Source organism: Plectropomus leopardus, chromosome 1 (genome assembly GCF_008729295.1).
Source record: "Plectropomus leopardus isolate mb chromosome 1, YSFRI_Pleo_2.0, whole genome shotgun sequence".
NCBI classification, from domain to species: Eukaryota; Metazoa; Chordata; class Actinopteri; order Perciformes; family Serranidae; genus Plectropomus; species Plectropomus leopardus.
In genome coordinates, this window is record NC_056463.1 from 9,372,363 (window position 1) to 9,399,131 (window position 26,769).

General features: G+C 39.1%; 1 protein-coding gene across 2 annotated transcripts in view; it reads right to left on the minus strand.

Annotated features, from left to right (window-relative positions):
* The window catches only part of uacab (uveal autoantigen with coiled-coil domains and ankyrin repeats b), a 55,371-nt gene that overhangs the window by 20,120 nt on the left and 8,482 nt on the right, over positions 1-26,769 (minus strand). Inside the window, exons 1-3 of one of the 2 annotated variants that reach the window (XM_042491517.1) lie at positions 9,545-10,237; positions 8,710-8,840; positions 807-895 (exon numbers count right to left, since the gene is read on the minus strand). In XM_042491517.1, the coding sequence (XP_042347451.1) occupies positions 807-895; positions 8,710-8,840; positions 9,545-9,580 (256 nt within the window). In that variant the 5' untranslated portion in view covers positions 9,581-10,237. Of the gene's footprint in view, positions 1-806; positions 896-8,709; positions 8,841-9,544; positions 10,238-26,769 lie in introns of those variants that run through there. The other variant, XM_042491508.1, reaches the window with a different exon arrangement.

The following is a 26,769-nucleotide window of genomic DNA, read 5'->3' on the forward strand; positions in this document are numbered from 1 at the left end:
CTTATCTGAATTGGAAGAATGAGCATCAAAATATTCTTCTTCAGCATTTCTTTTAATTTGTTTATTTTACTCTTTATGCTGCGTTCACTCTACGAGTGACACAGCATCAGGTCATTTTCCCTGATAGCTGGTGACATGTTGCTACAAACTGACGCCTGACACTTGGCATTACTGATGGGTGTGACGTGCTACAATCAAAAACTGAGCTGGCCTCTGCTTTCTTTAGTGCTCTAACAATGCGCTGAAGCAACAACCAATCATATGTATTTGTTTCTGGCTGTGGTACTGTGTTGTTTAGCTTGGTCAAATTTTTGTGTAAAATTCCTCTAGGAAGCAGGGCAAGATGTTACATCTTTTGGTCATTATTCAGTCTAATTTCACACCCTAGTTTATAATAACAGCGCTCAACTGCACTTTACTTCTATCAATATACTAAACAGACAACCAATAAGACTAATTCTCTGCCTAACATGTTCTCATCTCCCTCCTAAAAACAATGTGTACTGGCACAAGTATGTATGGAAGTATGGAAGACCATACCATACCATACCATACCATGCCATACCATAGGTGCACAGTGTTTATTTTTAAAACATGGCAACAGCAACAGATTAACTCTTACCAAAGACTTTGTAGGTGGTTTGTCTCTGAATGAAACGACGCCTCTCATAAACTGTCAAATGTTGCTGGTGCTGAAAAGTACTGTGTTCCACTGCAAGGTGCTTTTAGTATGTCTGAGCTGAGTAATATAGTGGGGGTTTATTAATGCAGCTCCAGAGTATTGCTTGAATCTAGCCTGAACTTACCGGTGGCATCAGTCGCAGTGACATCAACATTGTGTCCCAGGATGAGATTGAGACAGTCCAGGTGTCCTCGCGTTGCAGCCAAATGAAAGCTGTGAAGCCAAGAAGAGAGATGGAGGAAACATTAAGAACAGTCGGGTTGTGAGACGGAGGGGGATGGCAACAAGTAGGCAGAACAGAGTAGAGAAGGGCAAGTGAAAACGTGATAGGGTGTAAAGAGAAGAGGGGGTGAGAGTGAAACTTAAGGACAAGAGAGAGATCGCAAACGGACGCCTGGCTCCTCGCTATCAGCAAGATCAGCATTCTTGAAGCAAATAACAAGAAACCTCTGGGTCAGTGATGACTCCAAGGCAACCAGGAGCAACACAAACAATGTTTTTATTCTGTTTTAGCTTTACTGCTGTATGCATGAGCACGGGGCTGGGCAATATATCAATATTATATCAATATTGCAATAAAAGACTAGATATCGTCTTAGAATTTAGATATTAAGTGTTGTTTTTTCCTGGTTTAAAAGGCTGTATTACAAGTGATGTGATTTTCTGAATTTACCAGACTATTGTAGCTATTCTATTATTTGCTTTTACCTACTTAATCTTTAAATCCACATTACTGATTATCATTAATCAAAAATTCTGTTTGTGTAAATATTTTGTGTAAGCACCAATAGTCAACCCTACAACATCTTCGCAATACTGATATTGAGGTATTTGTGATTTTGCATGCCTGCAATAAAAGGTGTCCAAGGTTATAATTTTTTACACTCTGTGTCCCCAATTCATTTCTAACCCTATATAAATTGAGGAAATATTCTGTTGATAAAGTTTAGTCCAGGTCCAGTCTGTAGGATTTAGGAGGATTTATTGGCAAAAATTGAATATAACATTCACAGCAATGTTTTCATTGGCTAATAATAACCTGAAACTAAGAATCTTTGTGTTTAGAGTGAACTATTTATATCTACACGTGGAGCGGGTCCTCTGCCGCAGAATCCACCATGTTGTGTCTACAGTAGCCTGGAAAAAAACAAACAAACCACTGGCTCTAGATAGGGCCATTTATGTTTTTGCATCAGCCAGCACACTTCTGCTACACCCTCGGCATATGGGAGGAGTTTCAGATGGTTGCAATCTGCAACCTCACTGCTACATGCTTCTAAATCCTACAACACTGGACCTAAAGACATTCTCACCTGCTGCATATTGTAGTCATCTTCTACTCCCAAAAAGTAGTTGAAAAGTCTATCAATAATAGGAGATATATCTTTTTTTATCCCTACCCACAAACAAGGATCAATTTTGATTTAAAAATATCTCAAATACAACCGGTAAAAGGTTAACTAGTGTAGGCTGGACCCGCCTGGGGGTAGATGACATAGAAGAGTCCTCATTTGGCTCAGAGAGGCTGTTTACATCTGAGCCAGCAAGCTTGTCTTAGCTAGAGATACCAGGCATGTTAAATCTAGAAAAGGTTGTGTACCGTTTTTCTACAGTTTCTGGGTTGATCGACATGTTTCCTTGAAACTGCGTGAAACAGGCTTTAAGGTTCATTTTTTCTCATTGGTGGGTGTGTCCGAGTTGTTACCCAATCAGCAGTGCCGTTTATATAAACCCGATTCTTGCAGGTCTTCACTTATTGTACATACAATTTTTGTATTTATGTTACACTTTGTCTGGCAATATAAACATGTTCACCATTACCAATAAAGCCCAACTGAATTGAATTAAACCCTGTTGTATTAACAGACAGTGGACTTGCGTGACACAACAGGGTGTTCACTACACCACTGTTTCAATTTAAATTGCTACATTTTATTGGGGCTGAATACAGCCCCTGTTTGACTGCAGTAACAATGTGACTGCTTTCTAGCAGGAGTAGCTGGACTCTTTCCTTCTCTAATTACCTTAAATTATATGCATTTAACATGGCATAATGTAAAACATGACAGTACAAACAAAAGCTGCAGTTTGTCCACCTTCAGTCTTTAGCAGGCATTTCAATTACCATTATGATGTGTCAACCTTAACTACCCACAGTGCCCCCAGCTGCATATCTGCTATAAATGCTAGGCCACTGCTTTACTACTGCACTGTGTCAAATCACAGATAAATGTTTAGTTACAACTATATAAAGTGTCGACTGGTGGTTTTGATAGCTGCCTTTTCTGTAAAAACCCCGTTAACACAACAAAAATACTCATTAGAGCTTTGCCTCTGTGTCCACTGTCTTGTTTGCATGATGTGAAAAAACTAAATGAAGTGCAGTGTATGGTAACAAGCAATATGAGTTATTAGGCAGGCGACTGACTTCAAGTTATTTTTATTCAAAAGTTTTTAGTCTATACTACAACTTCGAACCAGCAGTTGAGACCTTGAAACTCAACTGTCAAATCAGCAAGGATGAGAAGGCCTTTAAATGCTCAACAAAAAAAAAAAAAACATTTATCTGTCATCTATTTCATGACAACTTGTCACACTCCATCTGCTAATGAGGATCAAGTGGCTCGACTGAAAGCCCTACAGCAGCTACGAAATGGACCTTTAAATGTGATTGTTTTGTCAAATTTGTATCCATGTTTAATAGCCTCAAAGAGTGCATAATCGTTTTTGTAATTGCCTCCTCAATTATGCAGTTTCCCCACTGCCAACCGTTCGCCAACGCTTCTCTTAAATCATCACTTTTGACTGGAAACATTCCTGCTCCCCTCCTCTGATTTAACCCACAGCAGCACTGCCGCCACCACCAGCCATGAAGTTCTGCAAAGCACTTGTGTGTAAACCAATCTCAGTCTGTCACCCATCAAGTCACATGAACCTGTTTATACACTAACCCCGAGGTATCTGCCAAGGAGACAGCTAGGCTGTCACCTCAACACTGCTGCGGGTATTAAAAGCCGTGTTGATGGCCGCGAGATGCTGGTTCTCTGGAGGGTCCTGACCTCTCGGGGGCAAACGGCAGACAGGAAGCAGACCAGAGCTATCCAAGAGAGGGGGACAGAAGTGATGTGACACTCCAAGTTCATGAGCCACGCAGTTTCCAGAAGGTAACTGGAGGAATGTTTGTGAACGTAGTCAATAATACTGCACATAACTGCAACCTAGAACTGGGGTAATGGAGTCCTTCATGGCAGTAAGTGGCACTAACAGCCACTTAGATGATTTAGACTGAAAATTATGTATTTGCTATCACATTATGACTATATTCAAGACATCAAACACAGACAGATTCAATTTGAGGAGACTTAACTCGCCCAAGTTAATAACTATTGCCAGCTCAGCTAAGACCAACAAAGAAACCAACAAAACAGCAGCGTGTCTTACTGCTCACCCAGCTGGAGACCTCAGTAAAAATGGTTCGAGATGAATTTTAGGAGACTAATGGGTCTGACTTAAGAGTATAGGCACATTGAGCTATGTCATTTCATCTTCACACCTGCTCCTTGAGTGGCTTTCAGGTTGTCAGTCTACAGGATAGGCCTGCTATTTTTAGAGAGCGTACAGCGAAGAGTAAACCCGAGAGTATATGCTGGGAGCTGAAGCGCAGACAGTGTACGATAATGTCAAAAACCTGCTGCAGCTTCGAATAATTCCTCACTGATTAGTGTTTATTAAATGTGTAGGTTATGTACTATAAGATGAACATCTTTTTTTATCACCATCTACAACCTTAAATCTGCATATATGTATTTCCTCAATATTTCTGCATGGTGTTTTGAAAGAAGTCTGCAAGTCTTCTGATGTATTTATAGACAGTGAGAAGCCTCAACGTCCCAAATATCAAAGCTGGAAAACTGATCACCCTGTTTGGTCAACGAACTAACTTTTAAAGCAGCGTTTTTCATTTTTAATTGAATCTAAATCAATGACTACATATATTATGAAAGCAGTCACTCACAATGAAGCCATACTGAATTGTAACCCGATTCTGTAAACGGAAAACGGCAGAAAGGTCAGCAAGCTGATGAGGAAACATTTAGTGAGCTAAAAACCTTTTTCAGGAGTTTGTGGAAAACGAACTACAGCTTAAACAAAAGTCAAGACTTTAAGTACAGCTGTGATGTTGCTTGGTGTATTTGACAAGTCAAAGTGTTAAAACTCGTGTTTGATGACGTGGTTAGAAATATGGTTATACTCGTGTACGTTGAAAATGTATTAAAAATTAATCAAATTAAACAAAAAAAATCTATGGAAATCTTTCCACCAAAATGAGTTCATTTTTTCAAGATTAATTTTTTCTTTTATATTTTTAACTCATACATCACTCAGTTTCTTCCCCTCCAATCTGTCACACAGTTTAGCAAATCATAGATAGAGATCTATTATCAGTAAATTTCCAATAATAATTTAACTTATCATATAAATATTCATTAATAACTTAAAAGACGAGGGCAGTGTGGAGTAATGATCAGAGAAGGTTGCATACATGTGCTGTATAATGCAGTTGCACCACTAGGAGACTCTTGCTTTAAAGAGATTGTGTTACAGATGTGTGACAAACTGTAAAACAAATGCCCCTCCCTGCCCTCTGACAAAGGCCCTCCTAACCGAGGCAGTCCAGATGATTAACGCTTAAGCATAAAGCTATAAAAATTACACAGAGTTGTTTGCTGGCTGTGCTGTTTAGCTATCTGAGGCTCATGCTAATGCTAGACTAGGGCGGTGAACAGAAGCAGCATTGCGGTGAACGCAGGCTGAGAGCTGAAGGTAAGACAGTAGGACTCTGACGAAGGCTAGATGACCCAATTCCAATTTTCTTCTCTCATGTGGCACAGATCAGACATGTATCATGAACATGTAAAAAGGAAATCATCTCGGTTTCAGGCCTCATTCATATGTGGAATCAAATAAAATATGATTTGGATATCTACAAAGGAGTCTTTAGTCTAACTAGACAGGTCAGATACTCCCTGGCATTGCAAATTGTAATTAAAAATACGATGATGGAGCATTTTAATGATGTAGTTACATGTGCTCGGAAAGCGGAAAAAAATAAAAATGGAGGACGAGGGCTCAAGCCAATGGTCAAATACAGAGGTTACCTTTCTTTTAAGCCTGTGGGGCTAAAGAAAATGTAAAGGTGAAAATGCAGGGTTTGTATTGAAACAAACAAGCTTATCAGGACATTTCAGGCACTCAAATGAGTGTCATTTAAAGCACAAGATATCAGACTTGAGTCACTTTTAAGAGCAGTTGTAACCAGGCAGTCAAAAAATCAGATATTGGCAACAAATCAGAATTGGGCATTAAGACATGTAGTGTAAATCCAGTCAAAACCAACACAGGAGTGATGAACTGTACGAGCGACACCTCCTATTTATGAGTAAAAATGCATTTTAGTGGTGACAATAAATAAACGGTTAAAGTCAGTGCAACAGTGTTGTAGCTGGGCTATTGTTAGCTCCAGTTAACTTTTCACTCCATCATGTCGATCAGATCTGCTGATTACTTTATATAAAATCCCTCAGTCTCAAGTCAATTGTGGGGAGATCACTGGAGTCGCCTGTTTTACATTTATTGAATAATATTATGGGTTTTTTACCAAACGGTGGAGGTTTTGTTTTTCACAGTGACGTTTTAACACGGATTTGTTGTTCACAATGTAGCATTATCATTAGGGTGCATCTCTGGACACACTGAGTTTACTGCATGCTTTCAAATTCTACTGCATCCAAGATGCAGAGCACTTTTAGATTCACCAACTAATAGTGTCTGTCTTGGTTTCAAGCTCCTTTGTCCCTTACTGACAATAATTGGATTCATGCAGCTTTAAAGAAAATATAGTCCTTATTATGTTTTTCATGAAGTCCATGTTTGCTGATCTTTTGTCTTCCTTGACTTTTTTTACAACACAGCACGTGCATGCACTAATGTGCTGCTGCTGACTTAAAATTTTGCTCTCAATCTGTCCAAAGTTCAGCCTCAGCCTCATGCAGATCCAACTGTGAAACTCACAGCTTGCTTTAGTTATTCTTAAAAAGACACTTTAGTGCAAAATTCATTTCCGCTAATCCTACAAACAATAGGCACGCAGCAAGATCTTAACTCTGTTCCTGTTTCATGCTGCAAGGCCAAGCGGGCCACTGCCTCAAGTGGCGCTCTGTCATGTGGACTTCTGTTGCTGCTAAGCCCTCGTCAGCGAGATATCACCACTGCACTAAAATGAACAGGTGTGATGGGTTGGGTTTACCTCGGTGGGATCCACCTAAGGCCTTTGCAGAGATGTAAACTGTTTACTCAGCTGGAAGCCGTGATAAAACAGTTAGAGCTGAATTAATTAGCTGAACACATGAGGCTAATCCAGGGCACACCAAATTATATATCGCGGGTAACAGTTTGTAATTAGTTTCCCCACAGAGGTCCATGATTACAAGGCATCACCATTCGACATTCCTGTGCTGGCTTTTGGAGAGGCCAGAAGGCCGGAGACACGTGTTGGTCTGTGTGTGGCCCACTGAACTAAAAGCAGACTTGCTGAGTTGCGATTGTGGTTCACTTTTGTTTTGGGCAAACTTGGCAAAAGTGCGACCTCTTTCCATAAGTGTTCAACGTGTTGATTTTATGGTTAACTAGTTGTGGTCTGTCCGCCCTGCAGGGGAACACTAAATAATGAGCGTGCCGATGTTTGTGCACAACAACCGTATTTAGTTCTGACAAATTCTAGCACCTTATTATGAGACCAGGCATTTATCAGGTTGTGTGTATAATTGTATAAAGTGTGTTTATTTACACATACAGGCATGTGCATAATCATTGGTCCGTGCAATGGAGCCACAAGAGAATTTCACACACTGCTGAAAATACTCTGCACCTTCGCTTCTGGGATCTGGTGCTCCATGGTTTTATGATTTAACAAAGCCTTTATCAAAATAAACCTAAAGCATGGCCCAGAGACCAGAGACTTCTTCATATATCTGGGATTAAATTGAGGGCGCCAGGACTCCCGAAAGGCTGCTGTTGGAATATGGTTACATCTAGCAATAAAACTGTGCTTTTGAGACAGCTCAGTGCATTGTTTTCTAAGCCTGGGCCATTAGGATCATTAATAGGACCAAAAACAACAGTCTGTGTTAGATACCTGAAATATCTGTGGTATTGTTTGATTAAGATGCAACATCCGAGAATTCCTTGTACATGTTTCAATTCGGTTGACCTGCTTTTCACCCTGCACCTTTCATTTCTCCCTGACCTACCTTTCTGTTCTCCTAATGAAACCCAGTGAGGTGTGCAAATACAACTCTCAACAAAAAACAACAACCTCAAACCTGAGGTTCAAACTGAAAAATATACCATATAAAACACAGTCCTTCAAGACGTCGACCTATCCTGATAATAGCCTGCAGCTGGGCTTTTATGCATCACTCGCTGTTGCAAGTGCCACAGTGGATCTGATCTGAGTTTGCAGGGAGTCATTTCCTGTGGGAACTACACAAACAGTCTCCAGTCAATGTGGTCAAGCCTTCAGTGGCCACAAACATTCTTTATACCGGCTCCCACACTGACCTCCAGTCAGACAGACATGAAAAGAGAAATTTCAGGATATAAAAATGGACACATAATAATATGCGACTGTGATGCCTCTCATATGCAGGGCAGCTGGGTGAAGGTTTAAAGCTGACATGTGCAACAGGGTCACCATGGCCACGGGAAATTTCCGAGGGAGGCGGGATGGTTTTTTGTTTTGGAGGCAAGAGGTAAAACTATTTCTGAGTAAGACCTAATTGTGAAGGAATTCCCATCTAAAACTGCTTTATCTGGGAAACGCTGTCAGAGTGTGTGGAAGGGAAACAGCAACAATGTCTGGAATTTGTAAATAACTGAAATATTTAAAAAGGAACAGCAGACAGTAAAAACAAAGAAAAGCTTCTTATTTTCACACACTGAATGTGGATATGATCATGTTTACTCACGCTGAGCGTCCCTCTACATCGAGCTTGGTGGGGATGATGCCCTTCTTGCTGAGAACAGCAGCGACCTTGTCCACCTCGCTGCGCTCCACCGCCTTCATCAGCCGATCATCATACTTGTTCCAGTCTGTGTTCTGAAAACGATGATAAAGAGTCAGACATACAGTTGACAGTATTTCCCAAATCAAATATTTTACCAAATACCTACATAGTTTAAAAGTAGAGTAACACTATGATTTTGTTTCCAATTCGTTTAGCTGAGTAATGAATGCAACAGTGAAAAATGCATAAAAAGTCCATTTCTGATACAAAAACAACAAAGAATACTGGCAATGTAATTTTTCTTTTTTATAGTACAATAATAGACTCAAGTTAATGCAGAATGTGCCAAGAATGTGCTGTGGTTTCACTAGCCCCCACCCCCCCATGAGTGATGGCTGCTAAGCATGGGAAGAGAGTACTTTAGAGGCTTGTGAAAAGCACACTTAATGGTGCTTAGGATTGAAGGTCAAAAACAAACAGAGATTACACAAACAACAAATTATAACCGGACACAAGCAATCTGTACATCCATAACAGCAATCCACTGAAATTAAATAACAAGAAAATCATCATATCATAGATACATCACTTTGACAACAAGCACAATAGACTGTAGTTGTGATGCAATAAATAAAACTGATCCACTAACTATAATTGCCTCAGGAAGATTTCCTTCACTGCTAAAACACTTTAAAACACAATTTTCATGGTTCAGTTTTAAGACTAAAGCACAACAACAACAAAAAGCCATAAAAGAAGCTCTTGGTGACTAAAATTACTACTGATGAATACCTACAAAGTGCATGGAGGTGCATTTCAGCCAGCGGCTCATCTTGGGTGAGTGGAGCTGGTCCTTGCACCGGGCTACAGAAAAGGTTGCCACTGTTCCGGTTTACAAAAGCAAAAATGGAGGAAAAAAAGGTGTATAAAAAAATCCCTTGTGTCTCTCGGTGCACTCAACCAGTGAGTGTAACAAAAAAAAGATAAGAAGACAGAAGGGTGATAGTCAATACTGCAAGGGAGGTCCTCTTATGGAAGGCTCAACCTCTGGAGTTTCCCTCACTTGAGGCAGAGAAGTTCATTTGGCAGGATTTTCTAAGCATTCCTGTGTTGCTCACGGGCTTTTCCTGTAAGTTCATCACTGCACAGCAGTTTGGTTGATGGTAAAAGGGAGGAGAAGGAGGAGTAAGAGGAGGAAGGAATGGAGGTGGAGAAGCAGTAGGGCCAGCCCTGCCAGCCCTGGGACCTGCCCTGGCCGGCAACTGCAACTCCTCCTCTGGGGGGAAAGTCAGCTCAGCCTGGCTATCTCTCGCCTCCCACAAGTGTCTCCCCCTCTATTCTCGCTTTTATCCTCAAACCTTCAGTTCAACTCAGTCTTCTTTTGTTTTGATACTCTTCCTCTTCTTCTCTGGATTGTTTTCTATCTGTAAAAGCTGCAGCGAGCTTCTGTGTTTGCCTCCTCTCTCCTGTCAGTGGTCTCCAGCGTCTTCACCGCACCAAATGGCAAGTGAGTCCAGCTCAGCGGGGTAAATATGTGAGCTCTCCCAGGTTTAAAATATCCCCCCCTCCCTGGTAAACAGCGGTGGTGCAGACAGCCCTGTAGACTGGTTACCTCTTTATTTTTTGACCCTCCAACCTTTCTGTAGTGACTGATAGGAAGACAGGGGCTAAGAATACATTCTGGACATGCCTGCACCATGAGTAATGGCTTTAGTGTCTATCACCACTGCCAGCATGAAACAAGGCCAGCCAAAAAGACCTTGCTTACATTGCCACCCCCCACCGTGCTCCCTGCTTGCCTCCATCTGAAAATATTAATGTCAGAGGGGGATTATGGTTTGCACATTTGAAGTGGTCCTGGCACTGACCCTCACAGGACACTACTGGGCCAATAGCTGCTGTTGACCCATCCATCTAAAGAGGGTGGTGTGGCTCCAAAGCCCCCTGATCCTGACTGCACAGTAGCAAGGTTAGATGTCAGCCTTTTTACAACCGGCTGTCCCAGACTGCAGCCGCACTAAAAACTACAACTACATGGCCTCTTCACTTAACACTGCAAAATACAACTTTCACTTTTATACCGTAAAAACCAAAGGAGAAAAAAGGCACAGCAACCCGAGGACCTGTTTAATTTACACACTGCATCAGCTCCTTGTGGCCTCGTGTTACTCTCCGCTGCCAGACTGGCGTTAACAGAGCGGCACCGATATCCACAAACATGCAAAAAGACCTCCTCCGCATGACATGACATATGAAGAAGTAGGTGTCAACTTACGAAAGCTGCTCACCCTAGCATAGAGACAAAGGCGCCAAAATGGCACCTAGCCACCCAGCATACTGGACATCGGTCACATAAATATCTCACATGGGTGTGTTGGTGTGTGCCGTGTGTGTATTTGTTAGGGAATCTGTTAATGTACAAGTTAATGATAGGGCTGTTAGCAAGCATGAGTCGCCACTGAAGTAGTCACTCACTGACACAAACAGAAATCATGACTGGTTTGTAAGTAGACCTTGATGCTTAAATGTGATATAATTATTGCAGCCCTCATAAAACATTTGGTCTGAACTGTTTGTGGGTGTTATGGTCACTGAGAGAATATTTTCTTTGATATGATGCCCATTATGTTTAAAGATCTAAGCTTGAATCAATTCAGCCTTTAAGACCAGCAAAGATAATGACGAGAACACATGACGATATCTGGTTTCATTTCATGACGTCAATGTACCTCCCTGCTGTACTTTCATACGCTGGAATAATGACAACAAATTCAGGTACATAAATATGTTTCAAGTTTATTTATTAACTGCTGATCTCAACAACATTTAATCTGAGCTGTGTGTAGGGCTAAAAGATATCGGGGAAAATCATTTTGATATTATGATTTATTTTGCAAAATACAAACATTCTTTTTTATATTTAAAATTTAATCAACGATTTACAGATACAGAAACAAGTAGAGATGCCCCACTGTTTTTATTTTTTGCCAAATGGTGATTATCAATGAGCCATATTAGCGAATATGGATCATTTTGTTATAAGTGCTGATTTAGCAGTTTTATATGTAAATTTGACGGCTTTAAAGTGTATTGGGATTGGATTTGCACATGAATGTGTTTCTTGAAGTTCATGGCAATCCATCCAGTAGTTACTGAGATTTTACTCTCAAAACCAAAAATAGAATTGTCTCCACTAAACAGTGAGGTTGCAGTTTCCATCCATGTCGATGCAGACTCATATGTAACCATGACAGTAGACAATGCTTTGAAGATCTGTACAATCAGCACAATTTGAAGGTGGTCACCCAAGACTCATGTCACTAATTCAGTATCTAACAAAATGTCTTAATATGACGTTGAAAGGTCAGAAGAGTGTTTTCGTGGGTCGTCATGATGTCACAATGAAGCTGACCTTTAGATATAAAATGTCAGCACCTCAATTTATTTTATTTGATATTTGCGTGAAATTATGTCATAAATAGCATATGATTTCTTGCATTATGACCAAAAATATTTTTGGTGCGGTCACAGTGATCTTGACATTTGCCCACCAAAATCTGTTCGCTCTTAAGCCCAAGTGGACATTTGTGCCAAATTTGAGGATATTCCCTCAATGTATTGCTAAGATAATGTGTTCGTGAGAATGGCATGGATGCAAGTACATATGGCCCGATGGACAACCTGAAAACATAATGCTGTCCCTTGTGCAGAGGCAAAAATATGTCAAATTCATTGTGTGGGCATCAACAACATCTGAACCAGATTTCATGGAAATCGATTGCCATTAAACTTTGAACTCGGGATATCAGCCTCTCAGACTTGCTATCCCTTAAACCACGCCACTGACGTGGCTACAAAATGAAAGCCATTCAATGCAGAGAAATAAAGAAAAGTTCCATTTGTGCACAGATCCATGAAGGAAGCAAAGGGACACATACTGCATTTTACACTGATGCTGAAACGATCTTCAACCCTTGTGTGTGACTGAAACAAACACATTCCCCTTAAGTTTCTATTTTAACACAATGACATTGGGGACACAACATCACCTGACCCTGATGAGCCAGTTTCGGCCTCTACCTGTCCACACAGATTATTCTGGGTGTCTGTTAGAGACTGCTGTCATCTTCAGGTCAGGTTTTCCATCACTGTCTACAGACTGTAACTCTTTCCAACACCTCAGTTTCCTGCCTCTCTCAGCCCCTGGCCAGACTCATGGGTTTCTCATGTCCTCACAGATGAAATCATCAGCAGGAAATATCTAACTGGTCATATGATAACACACTGAAGCCAAGACCAAAACATAAAGCTATACGCCAACATGTCAAGTGATAGTGGTGTCCGATGCCAAACTGCAGTTAATGATGTGGTTTCATAAGATTATGACTACGGGGATGAGTGTGATCTGAGGAGACATCTGTGACGAGATGTTATGACATGAAATGAAAACCTTTGACATTTTATGTGTGAAGTTACTAGGCGATAGACCTTCTGGAGTACTTTCATTTCTTATAGTACCTTTAATTAGGGATAAAAAGATATGTAAAACAAAAAGTATAAGAGAAAAAGGGTGCTTTCACACTCACGACACCTGAAGGACAGCCTCAGATTTTTCACAAGTCTATCTTATTACAGAGACTTACTGCTGGCTTAACTCCTGCTGTTCAAATGCGATTCTGAGATCTCTCCTTTGCGTGATACCAATGTAAGAAAGGAGGAAAGGAAATCCACAGTCCTGGTTCTATGCAAAAATGACTTCCAAAAAATGTAAATCTTTTCAATTTTAGTTCAAAAATCCATCCACAGCAGGTGAGCAAGGCAACACTGTCTGTGGAAAAGTAAAGAATGACTTTTACACTAAAAAGAAGAATGACTTTTAATTTGACTTAGAATAGTTGAAACCTTGCAACCTTAAGAGAACCTAATTTTTGCCAAGAAACAAAACCAAGCATCTTGTTCCCCGAAGAGATCATTTCATGGTTAGTATGGACAGACAGAATAATTACAGAGAACAATGACTCAATGTGCATGACACGCTTGCCTTTACTGTAATGTATTAAGTGACATAAAAACACACTATGCACATCAGACTGCTCTTTTTTGAGTCCCAGAGCTACAAATGACAGCATCCTATTACCTTCTCATTCATTTCTTTTTTGTTTTGTTTTTGCAATTTTTGTCCACATACTATGAAACTCCAACATCAGGTGGTTCCCCTGCACAATTATCAAAGCCAGAACAATTCGCAATAATTATGGTATCACAACATCTATATAGAAGTGAATAAATAAAAGCACTATCAGGACAACTTTGTTAGTTGTGCTGTTTTTTTTTTGGTGAATGAATCAGGCTCAAAATACATATGTAATACGCTGGACTATTCGCACAATATTATAAATGTATTATTGACATAATATCAAAATCTAATTTTCAAGTAATATGTTTATTGTCAATAATCGATAACACGACGGGCCTAGTGTAGAACATGGCAGAGCACTTTTACTGTATGTGCACATCGTTAAATTCGTTAAAGTCGGCACAGCATTTTCATTTGTGTTCACAGTATGAGATAGTGATACTTATAATAAAAATCAGATTATTTCTTGTCTAACAAGACATAGAATAAGAGTCTGTGAAGCCACACCTAAGTATAGTGGTGCTTGGAGCTAAACGCTGACATCAGCATGCTAACATGTTTATGTTTTTCATGTCCATCATCTTAGTTTAGTGTGTTAGTATGCCATTATTTTCCTCAGTATCGCTAAATGCAAAGTACATCCGAAGCTGATGAGCTGATGTCATTAGTTTTGTAGGTATTTGATTTGGTCTTACCGCAAAATATTGAACAAATTAGAGTTTTAACCTGATGGTGCCTAAGATTATCCTAAGTGGGGCATGAGTGTCTGCACTGAATTTGCACTAATGAACAGTTTATCTGAATAAGTACATAAACTTGATGTGCTATACGGCAAAGTACCAAACAAAGAAATTAACTGAAATCAATTCAAAGTAACTACAGGAGAGAAAATGAGGCGTTCTGACGACTCAAAATTACAAGCACAAACTCTACTTCTCCTTTATGAACAGGCTTAAACAGGACACCAATCATCCGTTTATATTTTTATCATTTATACCCAGAGATACCTGTTTGTGACATTAAAATAGCTGCACGGCGTGTGAATATCTCAGTGACAAGCTGATTTATTAGTGCAATATACCCTGGCAGTGAAAAGCCAAAACTCTAGCTGCGTCAGTGTTAATGACAACTTTAAGAGCAAGCTCACATACCAGAAACTGTGCCACAGAAATCTCTCGAAATTACGTCAGTCACAGCTGTTGCCCGAGAATGGGCATTAAATAACTAATGATGAAGGAGCAAATGATGTTGGTCAGAGCAGTTATCCATAAAGAAAACAGTGGATCTTCTTTATGATTGCCCATAATCGGGTCCCTGCAGCTTAGGGCACAATAGATTTAAGACTTTGTAAGGCTTTTTTTCAATGCCATTCTAAATTAAATCTAAGACCAATTTTACAATAACCAAAATAACAAAAAATCACAAACAAAACAAAAAACAAAAACAAAACAGGGGTTATGGATAATTTTACCCAGACATTTATTGTATTTTAAAACTTGATTTTTATTGGTTCCACGACCGTCATTTGCCTGAAGTTACTGCAAGAGGCATTTGGTAAATGAATGATAAAAAAAAAAGAATTAAGAGATACAGAGATATATGTTACCTATTATTTTAAGATTTTAAAATGCAATGTAATAAAAAAAGGATTCACATAATCCTACTTTCTATGTCCCAAACATATTTTTCTGAAAGACTGATTGAAGACAAAATAATTAAGGACTTACTTTTAGTTTAATGATTTCAATGCCTTTTAAGGTCTTTATGGGAACCCTGTATAAAAACATTTTATTTTCTGAGACAGTTAAATACCTGCTGCATGGAAGATGGCAGCTATTATAATTCAGTAGGAAACATAATATTTCTGAGGACAATGTTCACTCTCTCCTTCTTCCCTTTCTACTGACATCCTCGAATTGCTGTTAGCACCCGCACCTATCACAATGCACCCCCGTCTAATCTGCGACGACAGACCTGCACATGAAGTAGTAAAGTGTGCAACTGTCTGGGCATGCAGAGTGTAACTGAAACCCCATCAGGGGTAGAGACAGAAAGGGTGGAGGAGCAAAGAAAGAGAGAGAGGTGAACAAATGTGTGAAAGAACAAGTGCAGAGGTGAGAAAGCGGCGAGATATGGCATGCTTGCTGTCAATCTGTCGTTATAGGACAGGTAAACTGATGCTTCAGAGTGAAAGCCCCTCTTAGATCAGGTCAAGCTCCCCACTGATGGTTCAGGCCAGGTGTCGGGAGGAAAACTGGCGCTCTGTTTTTGGTATGTACACGAGGCACTCGTGCTGCTAAACACAGGACCGCTTTTGCTGGGCAGAGTGAGGACTTGATGCAGGAGAGCAAAAAGACAGACACACCCTCTACTGGTGAAGAGAAAAAAGACAGGTCCATTTCACTAAGGTCTATTTGTATGCTGGGACACAGTGGAAAGGGTGCCAATATTGATTCTTTCTCCACAAGACGATCCCTTTTCTAATACGTACAGTTGTCAAACTACAATAGTATCTGCCGTCTAGAGAATTTATCGTATATAATATTGTGTATGATTTTGCAAGTTAACCCTTTCAAACCTGAGGAAATTGTCTTAATTTCTTCCCCTAAAAACATGAAAAGAAGACAATGAGCAACTTGAGATAAAATGACACAAAAATAGTACAAAATTTATATTAAAAAAATTACAACAAAATTACCTGAAAATTAGCACAAAAACACAATTATTAGAAATTAATAAAGCAAAGAAAATTACCTAAAAATTTCCAAAAGAAAAAGAAAAGTTAAGAAAATTACCTAAAAAGATGCTTATAAATAATTCTTAAACATAATATGATAATTATGGATATAGTCAGCATGGTGTGCACATGTTCGCAGAGGCTTGCAGAGCCTAGCATAAGGACCATGATGCCTTAGAGGTTAATAATACAGGAAAAAAATATCAGAATTATTTTTTTAAATTATGTGACAACATGCTTGGTGACTGGGGTGCTTTAATAAATTATTTAATCAAAATATTGGGTGCTAGGCTATGGTATCTAAAAAAGAACAAACACTACCAATGTGGCTTCCATGGCCTAGCATTTATTAAATATAAATTCAGAGTCAAATTCTGTCAGTTTTCTATATTTTTCTATGAAGTTATATGTTTTACAAACTTGCAAACTAGCATCTAGTTTTTAGAAAATTAGATAATTGCTATATCTAATTATTGCTAGATAATAGATGTCCAAATCAGTATTTGAATGCTCGATTTGTTGTGTATATGTATACGCATTACCCAAACAATCCAAATTACAACATAAATTAAGAAAGTGTAATAAAACATTATTCACTATGCATCAAAATGAATTATTATTAGTTGTCACCAGCAGTCCAGTACTCCTGAAAATGGGACAGTTTGACCATAAACGACAGGCTTACAGATATTCTAGCAAGATGTTGAAAATGTCAAGTGTCTGGAATAATTTTAAAAATTTGCAAAGCTGACCCCCAAAAAGTCAAGTCAAGTGCCAGATATGCTAAAGGAAACTGTCGTATCATTTGACAATGAGCTTAGCAAAACTCACCTGACAAATGTAGGTAACAGCGTCGGCATCTTCCAAAGTATTCTTTTTTTTTAAAATGGCTATTATGGCAAAATATGCTGCAACCTGCTGGCATGCTTACAAAGTGGCTAACTGTCATCCTGTTTTAGGCATTTTGACTGTTAAATGATATTTAAAGGAACAAAAGAATACAAAGTACCTCTCTTATTGAAACCCACCTCCTGATGTCAAAGTGTTAATTAATCGCGAAATATTTCTTACTAAAGGTTTTATGTCCAAAAATTGGTTTTTGAGACAATTTAGTATCCATCATGTTTCAATTAGTGACAGTTGCTTGGAAGAACACCTAGGACTTTTTCATCTCATTTTCATTATTTTACCACAATGGAATAAGAGAATACTAATCTCACAGCAAAGAACAAATTGACCTAAATTAAGTGCAACAACTTTACTGACTGCAGACAGAAGAATTCATTATCTAACTATAAACACCTAAATCATCACCATAACATTCATACAACTTGCACTAAGCAGAGAAGATAAAAAGACCATTTCTAAGTCAAGTACAGTAAGACCAATTCTAAAGAAAGAGAAAAAGAGCATGCTGCCCTCAAGCACTGATAGAAGCTGATAACATAGGTCTGTTTTATGGTGCTTGAGTTAAGTCAAAGCCAGTTGAACACAATAAAACTAATGTGCTAAAGTAGTTACTGGTGCCTCTCAAGATATACTTTCTGGTGTTGCACATAGATGCGAAATGGAGTCAGGCCAGCTGCTTGCTCACACCATTTTAGATGACTTATGACCCAGAGGGCAAAGCCTTTCCTTGCTATTTTCTTCTACTTCCGACTCCCGCTGCCAGGGTGGGAGATCAGCTTTCTAGTTGCCCAAACCCTGTGAACTTTGCCCCTGCCACTACCCCAGTTAAGACAGACTCCACAGGATTATAAAAGACAGAAAGTTCTACAAAGACAAAGGTGTCATTCATGAGAGATATGTCAAACGAATTCACTATCAGTTGTTGAAATCTGGAAGTCTATTATGAATCTCGACAAAACCTCTCCTAAGGTAATGCTTTCTTATCACTACTGCATTTATCCCAAATGGACTTGGTGGATTATACTGTACCACTAATGTGTTTTTCAGACCTTTAAAGCTTACAAAACAGTTGTGTGAAGCCTTTGATAAGAACTGTTTTATCTCAAAAGAGACAACGTCCGCTTACCAATTACTCCCAAAACATGGTAAGTAAGTGCACAGCATGTGTCTGAAGTAGTAATAATTAAGATAAAAAGTTAATACTCTTATCTAGAGGTGGGTGACTCGAGTCACATGACTTGACTCGAATCAGATACAATTTGCAAATTTGTGGACTTGAGACTTGCTTGACTAACACTGACAAATGACTCCTCTTGATTTTGACTTGGTATTTTCTTGAGTAACCGGGTCATGATGTCTGGAAAGAGACAGTTCTGTAGACTTTTTTAAATGTTTTTCTTTTTTCACTTTGAGCACCACAAGCTGAGCGCCATCTAATTCCAATATATTCGAGAGAGGGCAGACATCTCCACGGCTGATATCTCCAACACTCAGCAACTCACATCAAAATAATAATCTAGATTGATCAGTGTCACTACAGGTCAGAGGAAAAAATATGTATTTTTGATTTTGGGGTGAACTGTCACTTTAAAATATTTATTTGGTGTATAATGTCAGCAGCTCAGCTGACACGTTTTAATAGCTATCATAAAAATAACAATGTTCCAAAGGAGAATTAAAAACAAGCAGTTTTGTGGGCTTTGGCTGTAGATGGCTGCCGGTGAGGCTGATATTATTGCAGCTGGTCTGATGATGTGGAGATAAAAGAAAATAACAGGGCAGACAGAGAGCCGTGGGGCTGTGAAATGAATTCCAATAAGGAAGGTCACTAATGCACAAACAAGACAGTGAATTAACTAGGTGGTGATTTTCTAAAAGAGCTGCTTTATTTCAAGAAAACACCATTAAAATAACCATTTTCAGAGCCACAAGAGACAATAAGGGAATACACATTTCAAAAAGAAACACAAAGAGACACAGACAGAGAAAATTGGTGTGTCTACTGCCGTGTTTATACATATGAGGGTGGTACTTTAAGATTATGTGCCTGAAGGGAAGAATTGTGAAGAATGAAGGCTGTTGTTTTTATCTCACCTCAAGAAAAATGATGAGGCAATATTAAGGGAAAAAAAGCACAGGAGTATTTTGTCTCACGTGGCCCTATTTGGTTAAATGAGGGGCATGCTGGTACTTGGGCACGAATGGTGGTGATGATGCTTGTTTGGCCAGCACTTACACGTCGTCACACACACCGGCAGGGCGAGGAATGTGACTGGAGGGTGGGTCAGATGGGCTAGGCTTAGTAAAAACAAAAATGAACTCAAAACTATTTCTCCATAATCTTATGGAATGCATTAGAACAATAGCTGCCCGATGCCTCAATGCGACTTTCATTTCCTGTGTGGTAATAATTAAAGTTAGTCAGAGGTTACAAAATTTCCCTAACCACTATACAGCATGCTTTAGTTATGCAACACAATGTATGGATAAACATTTTCTGCACAATGACATCCGTAAAGTCTTATATGTAAGGACACCTGATGGGAAAACTATGTCAAGAAATACAATAATGTAATGCAATTTTTCTTTAAATTACTTTAAGTGTACAAAATGACATCTGAGCTGCCGTATTCAATTCCAAAAGACAACATTCAACTCCCACAGTGTAAGACAACGATCAGGCAGATGCAGAGCAGGTCGTGACTTGCCCCTTCAACAAGTCAAATGCTCCACCTAACCCTCCCTGTGACCAAGCTCTGAGTAAGCAGGTTTTCCTGAAAAAGGCTCCTTCCACACCTCAAAAGACAAAAAATGTCAGTGACCTTTAGAAGTCACATAACTCTGTTTCTAGTCATCACCAAGAACACCTAAGTCAATGCTGCTGCACTTTGTTTTTCCTCATCAAATCTCGCTATATACAAAAAGCCGGCGGCGGTGTTGAAAACAAAGGTACTAATTGGCTCCACGGTCTCTTTTCTTCTTAAGAGGGCACTGTGACTTTTGCAAAAAAGTTTAGAGAAAAAAAAACTTTAAGTTTCTGATAAAGCAGAGACACTTGTCTAATCTGCAGAAAGAAACATACAAACACACACTGAGCACAGCTTGATGAGGCTTAGTCTGAGCCATTTCACAGCAGTTTGTCCCTCATCAGCAGAATCTTTGTGCTCCCTGTTGCTCAGCATGCCTGACTGTACATATGTGTGTGTGTGTGTGTGTGTGTGTGTGGGTGTGTGTGTGTGTGTGTTGGCTGATGTCAGCTGCAGCCCACCAAACCTCAGTCAATAAGCTCGGCACCTCTCACATGACATCCTCCCCCAACACTGGTTATCTCTCCATCACTAATGCAACACAGTTCAAATTACACATGTAATCTGCAAACTGCATGGTTTCCCTATAATTCACATGAGAAAAAACAAGAGACAAACAAAGACAAACTTGCACATTGTCGCCATTACACAATTACACACACACCAATGCCCTTCCACAGAGTGAGCTCCCTGCATGGGAAGACAGACGGGTAACACCGCTGTGATGACCTCATGGCTGCCCCCATGGAGCCAGACATTAATCCTAAAAACACAGACCGTTGAGCTACCACCTACTCTGCAGCCTACACAACGTCCAGCCTGAAACCAACTACACACAAACTGCTGCTGATCCCGTCTGAGAGTTTGCCTCCTACAATGAACAAAGTAAATGGCTATGTGGACAAACACAGTAGGATCTACTACATTATGGGAAAACGTGTAGAAATAAGGACGTCAACTGGTAACTTTTCAGGAAAATACAAACACAAAAAATCTCAATATTAGTTGGTCATTCAGCCCAAGTAAGAGATCAACTACAACTCCAGATTGCAGTGAAACTTGATATAGCTTTTCATGGACTCTTACTGACTTTGCTGACCCCCAGAGTTTTCCAAAGAGACACCATCTGGCCAAAATTTCCACTCGCACCCAAGAAACAATCAAAACCTATTGTTACAAGCAGACTGCCATGACAAAAAGCTACATTTATACTAAGAGGCGTAGGTTCTGTAGGTGTGTCAGCATGTTTCTGATCCCGGTAGAAATTGTTAAAAGGGATTGCTGAATTTTGGGGGGGGGCTCAGTTATCTTCTCCTTTGCAGTAATACACATCTAGCAAAGCCACTGCAAACTTCCTGTCCAGTCTTTGTCAGAGTGAATGAAACATTCCCCCCATTTTACACTGCCTGTAAAAGGCAGTAATGTCATGCCGTTATTCTGTCTTACTATTCTAGGGTTAGGTAAAGGTACAGTCGCATACCTCATTCCCACTGCAATAAGCAGGTGCATGCAGGATTTTTCGAATCGAATACATAAGGCTATATAATATCAGCCCATATTGATTGCAGGCCCCTAAACCGAATTAAATCAAAATCGTATTGTGGTAGACTATGTAATATGGGCAAATATTGTATCGATGTCTAAAGTATCAATATATAATATTGTATTGTGATGAAACTAGTGATTTACCCCCCCAAAATTAGTTGTGGCCCCATAGTGCAATCTCTCTCATATTCAGTGATAAAACAAGGCAAACTTTTCCGCCATCACTCAAATCAATAGGTAAATCACAAAATGTAAAAAGAATTATTGTTGGAAAAGTAAGTAAAGCATCATACATCCCGATAATGTGCAATACATCTGTCTAATATTATGTTGGCAATATCAATAAATGAAATCTGCCGTTGAACCATAAATTTAAATTTAAGTGATATAGTAGCTATTGTTGGGTTTCCATTACCCTTCACTGAGCACAGTCATGCTCCCAAGGGGATGAATGATTTTGGAGACTCCTCAACATTTCGTCCTGCAGTACCATCTGGCCAAAATGTAAACTTTGCACACATGTATTGCTGTAATGAAAATACATGTTTTGTCTATATTACTGTTAATTAAGACTGCCGCCTCTATGATCCCCAGAGGAGCTTTAAACTATTATTCTAATTCATACTAAGACAGCATAATTTCTCATCTAATCTCATTTGCAACCCAGTAGTTTCTCTTTCCTTTCAAGTGCTTGGTTCACTAGTTTTGATGAATTAACTGCTGCTATTTCTGTCAATGAAATGCATGCACTCATCTAAAAGCTTACATTAACCTCTTTATTTCAACTGAAGCTAAAGAGGGCCTATTATGCTCAGTGTCGGGGTTGATACTGGTATTTTTAGGTTTCTACTAGAACATGTTTACATGCTTTAATGTTTGAAAAAAATATATATTTTTCTCCTGTCTCATTTTAGTGCCTGTCTCTTTAAGCCCCCCTCCCAAAAAAGCCCAGTCTGCTCTGACTGGGCAATGTTTCTGTGTCTTCTGTATCTCGGTGTCTATGCATTGTCATTGCAGATTGAGAATGACTATAACAGAATATAGCAGCACTTTTTACCATGAAAAAACGCCAACAAATGTTTCCAAACACAACTGGACATGTCCCAGCGGAAATCTGAAATCTGTGAGAAATTTGCAACAACAGCAACCATGAGTTACTATGGGTTACATAATATTAACACTTGCAGCAGTGTGCCTGGAGCCGATGACCATATTAAGAAATTCTGCAAACTATGATGTTATACTGCCAGAGTAGAAAAACTGCTGAAACTGAGTCTTAATAAGCACGTTGGTGCTCATAAGAATTACTTCTACATATGTTTACCTCATTATTTTAAACTTTGGCCTCTTTTAATATGAACAGTCTTCATTGTAACACTGTAAATATGCAATAAAAACAGAATAGCATGAAAGGTCCCCTTTAAAATATGACGCCAAACATTTGATAAGAGGGTATAAAGGACAACATGACCAAAAAAATGGCAGTAATGTTGCAATGCCACTTCAGAAATGAAATGTTTAGCTCTTGTGCCATAAAGTAAGAGACAACAGAGACTTGTGAATGAGTAGGAAAGCGTTTTTGAATACTAACATTGTGTACAATGTAACCCCTTGAATGTATGTGTGACAGCAAACTGTGCTCCATTGTTTAGTTTGAGCATCTTCCTGACAGGGCAGCAAGCAGACTGGTAATTTAGTCTTCCTCTGACAGCTGCTCGTCAGAGGAAGACTTGAAAAGCACTTGTAGTCTGACTGAAGATTAACTCAAATGAAACATTCAGTCTATACCAACTCAAGCCCAAAAGGCAAACAAAACACATACTTTGAAAATGACAGAGGAAAAGAGGATTTTCCAAATCCATAACCTTCTCACCCTCACCAGTAGAAGGGTAAGAACCCCTGCTGGGTGTCTCTAAGATGGAGCCTAAACTCACTGAAAGAAGTTTCCACTTTATAACATTAAGAGGGTACTCTGGGCATTAAACGCTGCTCAACAGCTTTGAAAAGATTCCTTAGGGGTTCAGGAGGGTGCAAGTTCCCACACTAGACTAAAATTGATTATATAAATCAACAAACTTCCCCTTTTGAAAATACGGATCGTGCACCAGCTGGCATTTTGTCCAGATACTATTTCTGTGATGGTGTGAAAGCAGTCTTAGTTATAGCAGAAAGTACGCAAAACATCCCACACAGATGAGACTGAATGTCTGTCCCTGCATCACAAACACTGCATCTACTTGCTGATAAAATATACTCCTCTATTGCCATCCCTTAAAAAGATTTCCTTATAGGATTTCTGCAGGAGACCATTACAAAGCTCTCCGAAGAGCTGCAGTAGCTCATTCGTTTTAAAAGCCTCAGCACACATGCATGTTTTTACAGTGTGGGCAAAAAACAAAAACAACTAAAAATAATATATATCATTAACAAATCCTGGCTGATACAAAAATACAGATTCTGTGTCATTATGCCTGCGTTCAGAAATATAAAAATGCTCCATTTTATGCAGTATGATGCTGCAAATATGAATATTGTAAGAACTATGCCTTTGTTAATTCCATGTCTTGAGCCCATTTTATTACAATTCTACAAATGTAGCTACAAAGAAAAATTTAAAACACACGTTCCATACTTGCCAACAGTGCAGGACACACCACTGCGACAGGGGCTGCAGACACTTTCCGTCGGCCCAACATCGGCTGACGGCTGACCGTCAGCTTAGTGTATCATGGGCTGTAGACTTTATATTGTGATGATGTCACAGATTTGTAAATCATTTCTCTCAGCTTGGCTGAGAGAAGTGATTCTCTCTTCTAAATTTTTGAGCCATGGTGGCTCAAAAATTTAGAAGAGATTTATAATTGACCTTGTTTGAAGTTCGAGGGTCAGATCTTTTGCAATTTTGCGCCAAAATACAGAGAAGCCAGAAACACTGACCAATAAGAGCAGACTGGGATTTCTGGAGGGGAGCTTAAAGAGACAGTCGCTAAAACAGGTGTTCCAGCTGTATAAAGAAAATAAAGTGTTTATAGAACATTAAAACATGGAGATATGTTCAAGTTTAAACCTTAAATAGAAGTATGAACCTGAAAGTCAGGGTGATAGGTCCCCTTCAAGTATGTATAACAATGAAATCAATTCAGAACCAGTTCTTGATATCAGTTATTATTCTACTAAACTTTCGTAGTTAACATCTGAGAGATTGTACAAATTAATTTGTGTCAAGCTCATCTGAGACCTATTTTGGAATGTTATCACTAAATACAAAGACTTAACTAAAATAGCAGATAGTGATTACTGCCTGAGGCTTGGAGCCACCATGCTCTCTTCTCCCCACCCTCCTTTTGTCACGACGTCCCAACAACACAATCCAACTCCATATGGCTCCTCGATCTCTCTACGTCATCTTGAATGCCTCCCAGCCCTGCTCTCTGTTTTGTAAAATAACACCACTTAAAGGGTGAGGCAGGCTCTCGTCTTTCATCCTTAAGGATGCCTGCTGTGGGAAGAGACAGAACAAAAACAAGGTGTGTCCAAGAACACAAAGACGTAGTAAAATGTGCAGGCCTACAGCAAACTCCCTGTACAAATCAAAGGATGCTCTAAGTCCAAAATCCTCATACCGTCATGAACTGTCCTGATACCGTCATGAACTGTGAAACTCAAGCTCACGATAGAATGAATTGATTATAGTCCAAACCTAGTCCAGCAAAAACCAAATTCAGGAAGTCTCCCAGATTCATGCTCACATGGTGTTTTTCATGTTTACAAAACGTATTGGCTATATAATTATTTTTATGTTTATGCAAGCAAAAAAAATCACTGTGTTATAACTGTATTTGCCCTTTCCATACAAAACTTTGTGGGATGAGTGTGTGTATTAGTACTGTTTGAACATTTTCAGCACATTTCACCTTTGCATCTCTAGTCAGACTTCAACAGAGTTTTCAGTACAAAAAAAACGTTATTACCAGATCACGGAAACCTTGTACAAAACATAGATACAAATGTATAAAGTTATGTTATCAGACACAGGTCTAGGTTCAAAAAACTCTGCCTGATGAAGTGCCCCAGAGCAAGTAATTAGATTCCTGTTTACTTCAGAGGCAGTGTTTTCTCTGGTCTGCAAATTGTTTTTCTCCAGTAATCCTAATCCTTTCTGCAACAAAAGAAATGGAGGAATAACGACTCAAGTTACGAAAGACAATGATTCCTGGTGAGTGAAGTGAAACCATGGAAACACCATTCTTTTATTATAAAGTTACTATGGTTATGCTCGAAGACAAAGAAATCAGAATGTCTTTAAATTATATGGAATATTAGCTTCTGAATTAACAATGCTGCGACACAGAAATTAAAGCAAGGCAGTATTCTCTATCGCAAAAATTAAATTCTCTGAAACATAATAACATAGTAATGAACCCAGCTGTATACGTGATGCCCCACAATCCTAATGTTGGGCTCCAGCTCAAGTTAAATTGTGTTAAACAGTCAAATTTCAACATGCATATGGCACAATAGAAATATATTTATCATATTATTGTTATTTATATATATTTTTCTTCTTTTACCAAAAGGAACAACAAAGTACCTTCTCATTTATGTCAGATTACTGATCATAGTTGCCAAAATATGCTTATATATTTTGGTTTCTTGGAAGACTAAATAAAAGATGTACTAAAAACCAAAACCACACTCAATTTAAAGTAAATTCCAGGCAGAGAACTGACTACTGTTTTGAAATGCTAAGATATGCAAACTTGGCAGACTTATTTATTTCAGTTGTCATTTTCAGTCGTAACTGTAACATATAAAGATACAGAGTTAAATATGGTGGTCCAACCTGACCTTTCTTTTGTGCTGATTTTATGAACTGTATTGGTTTG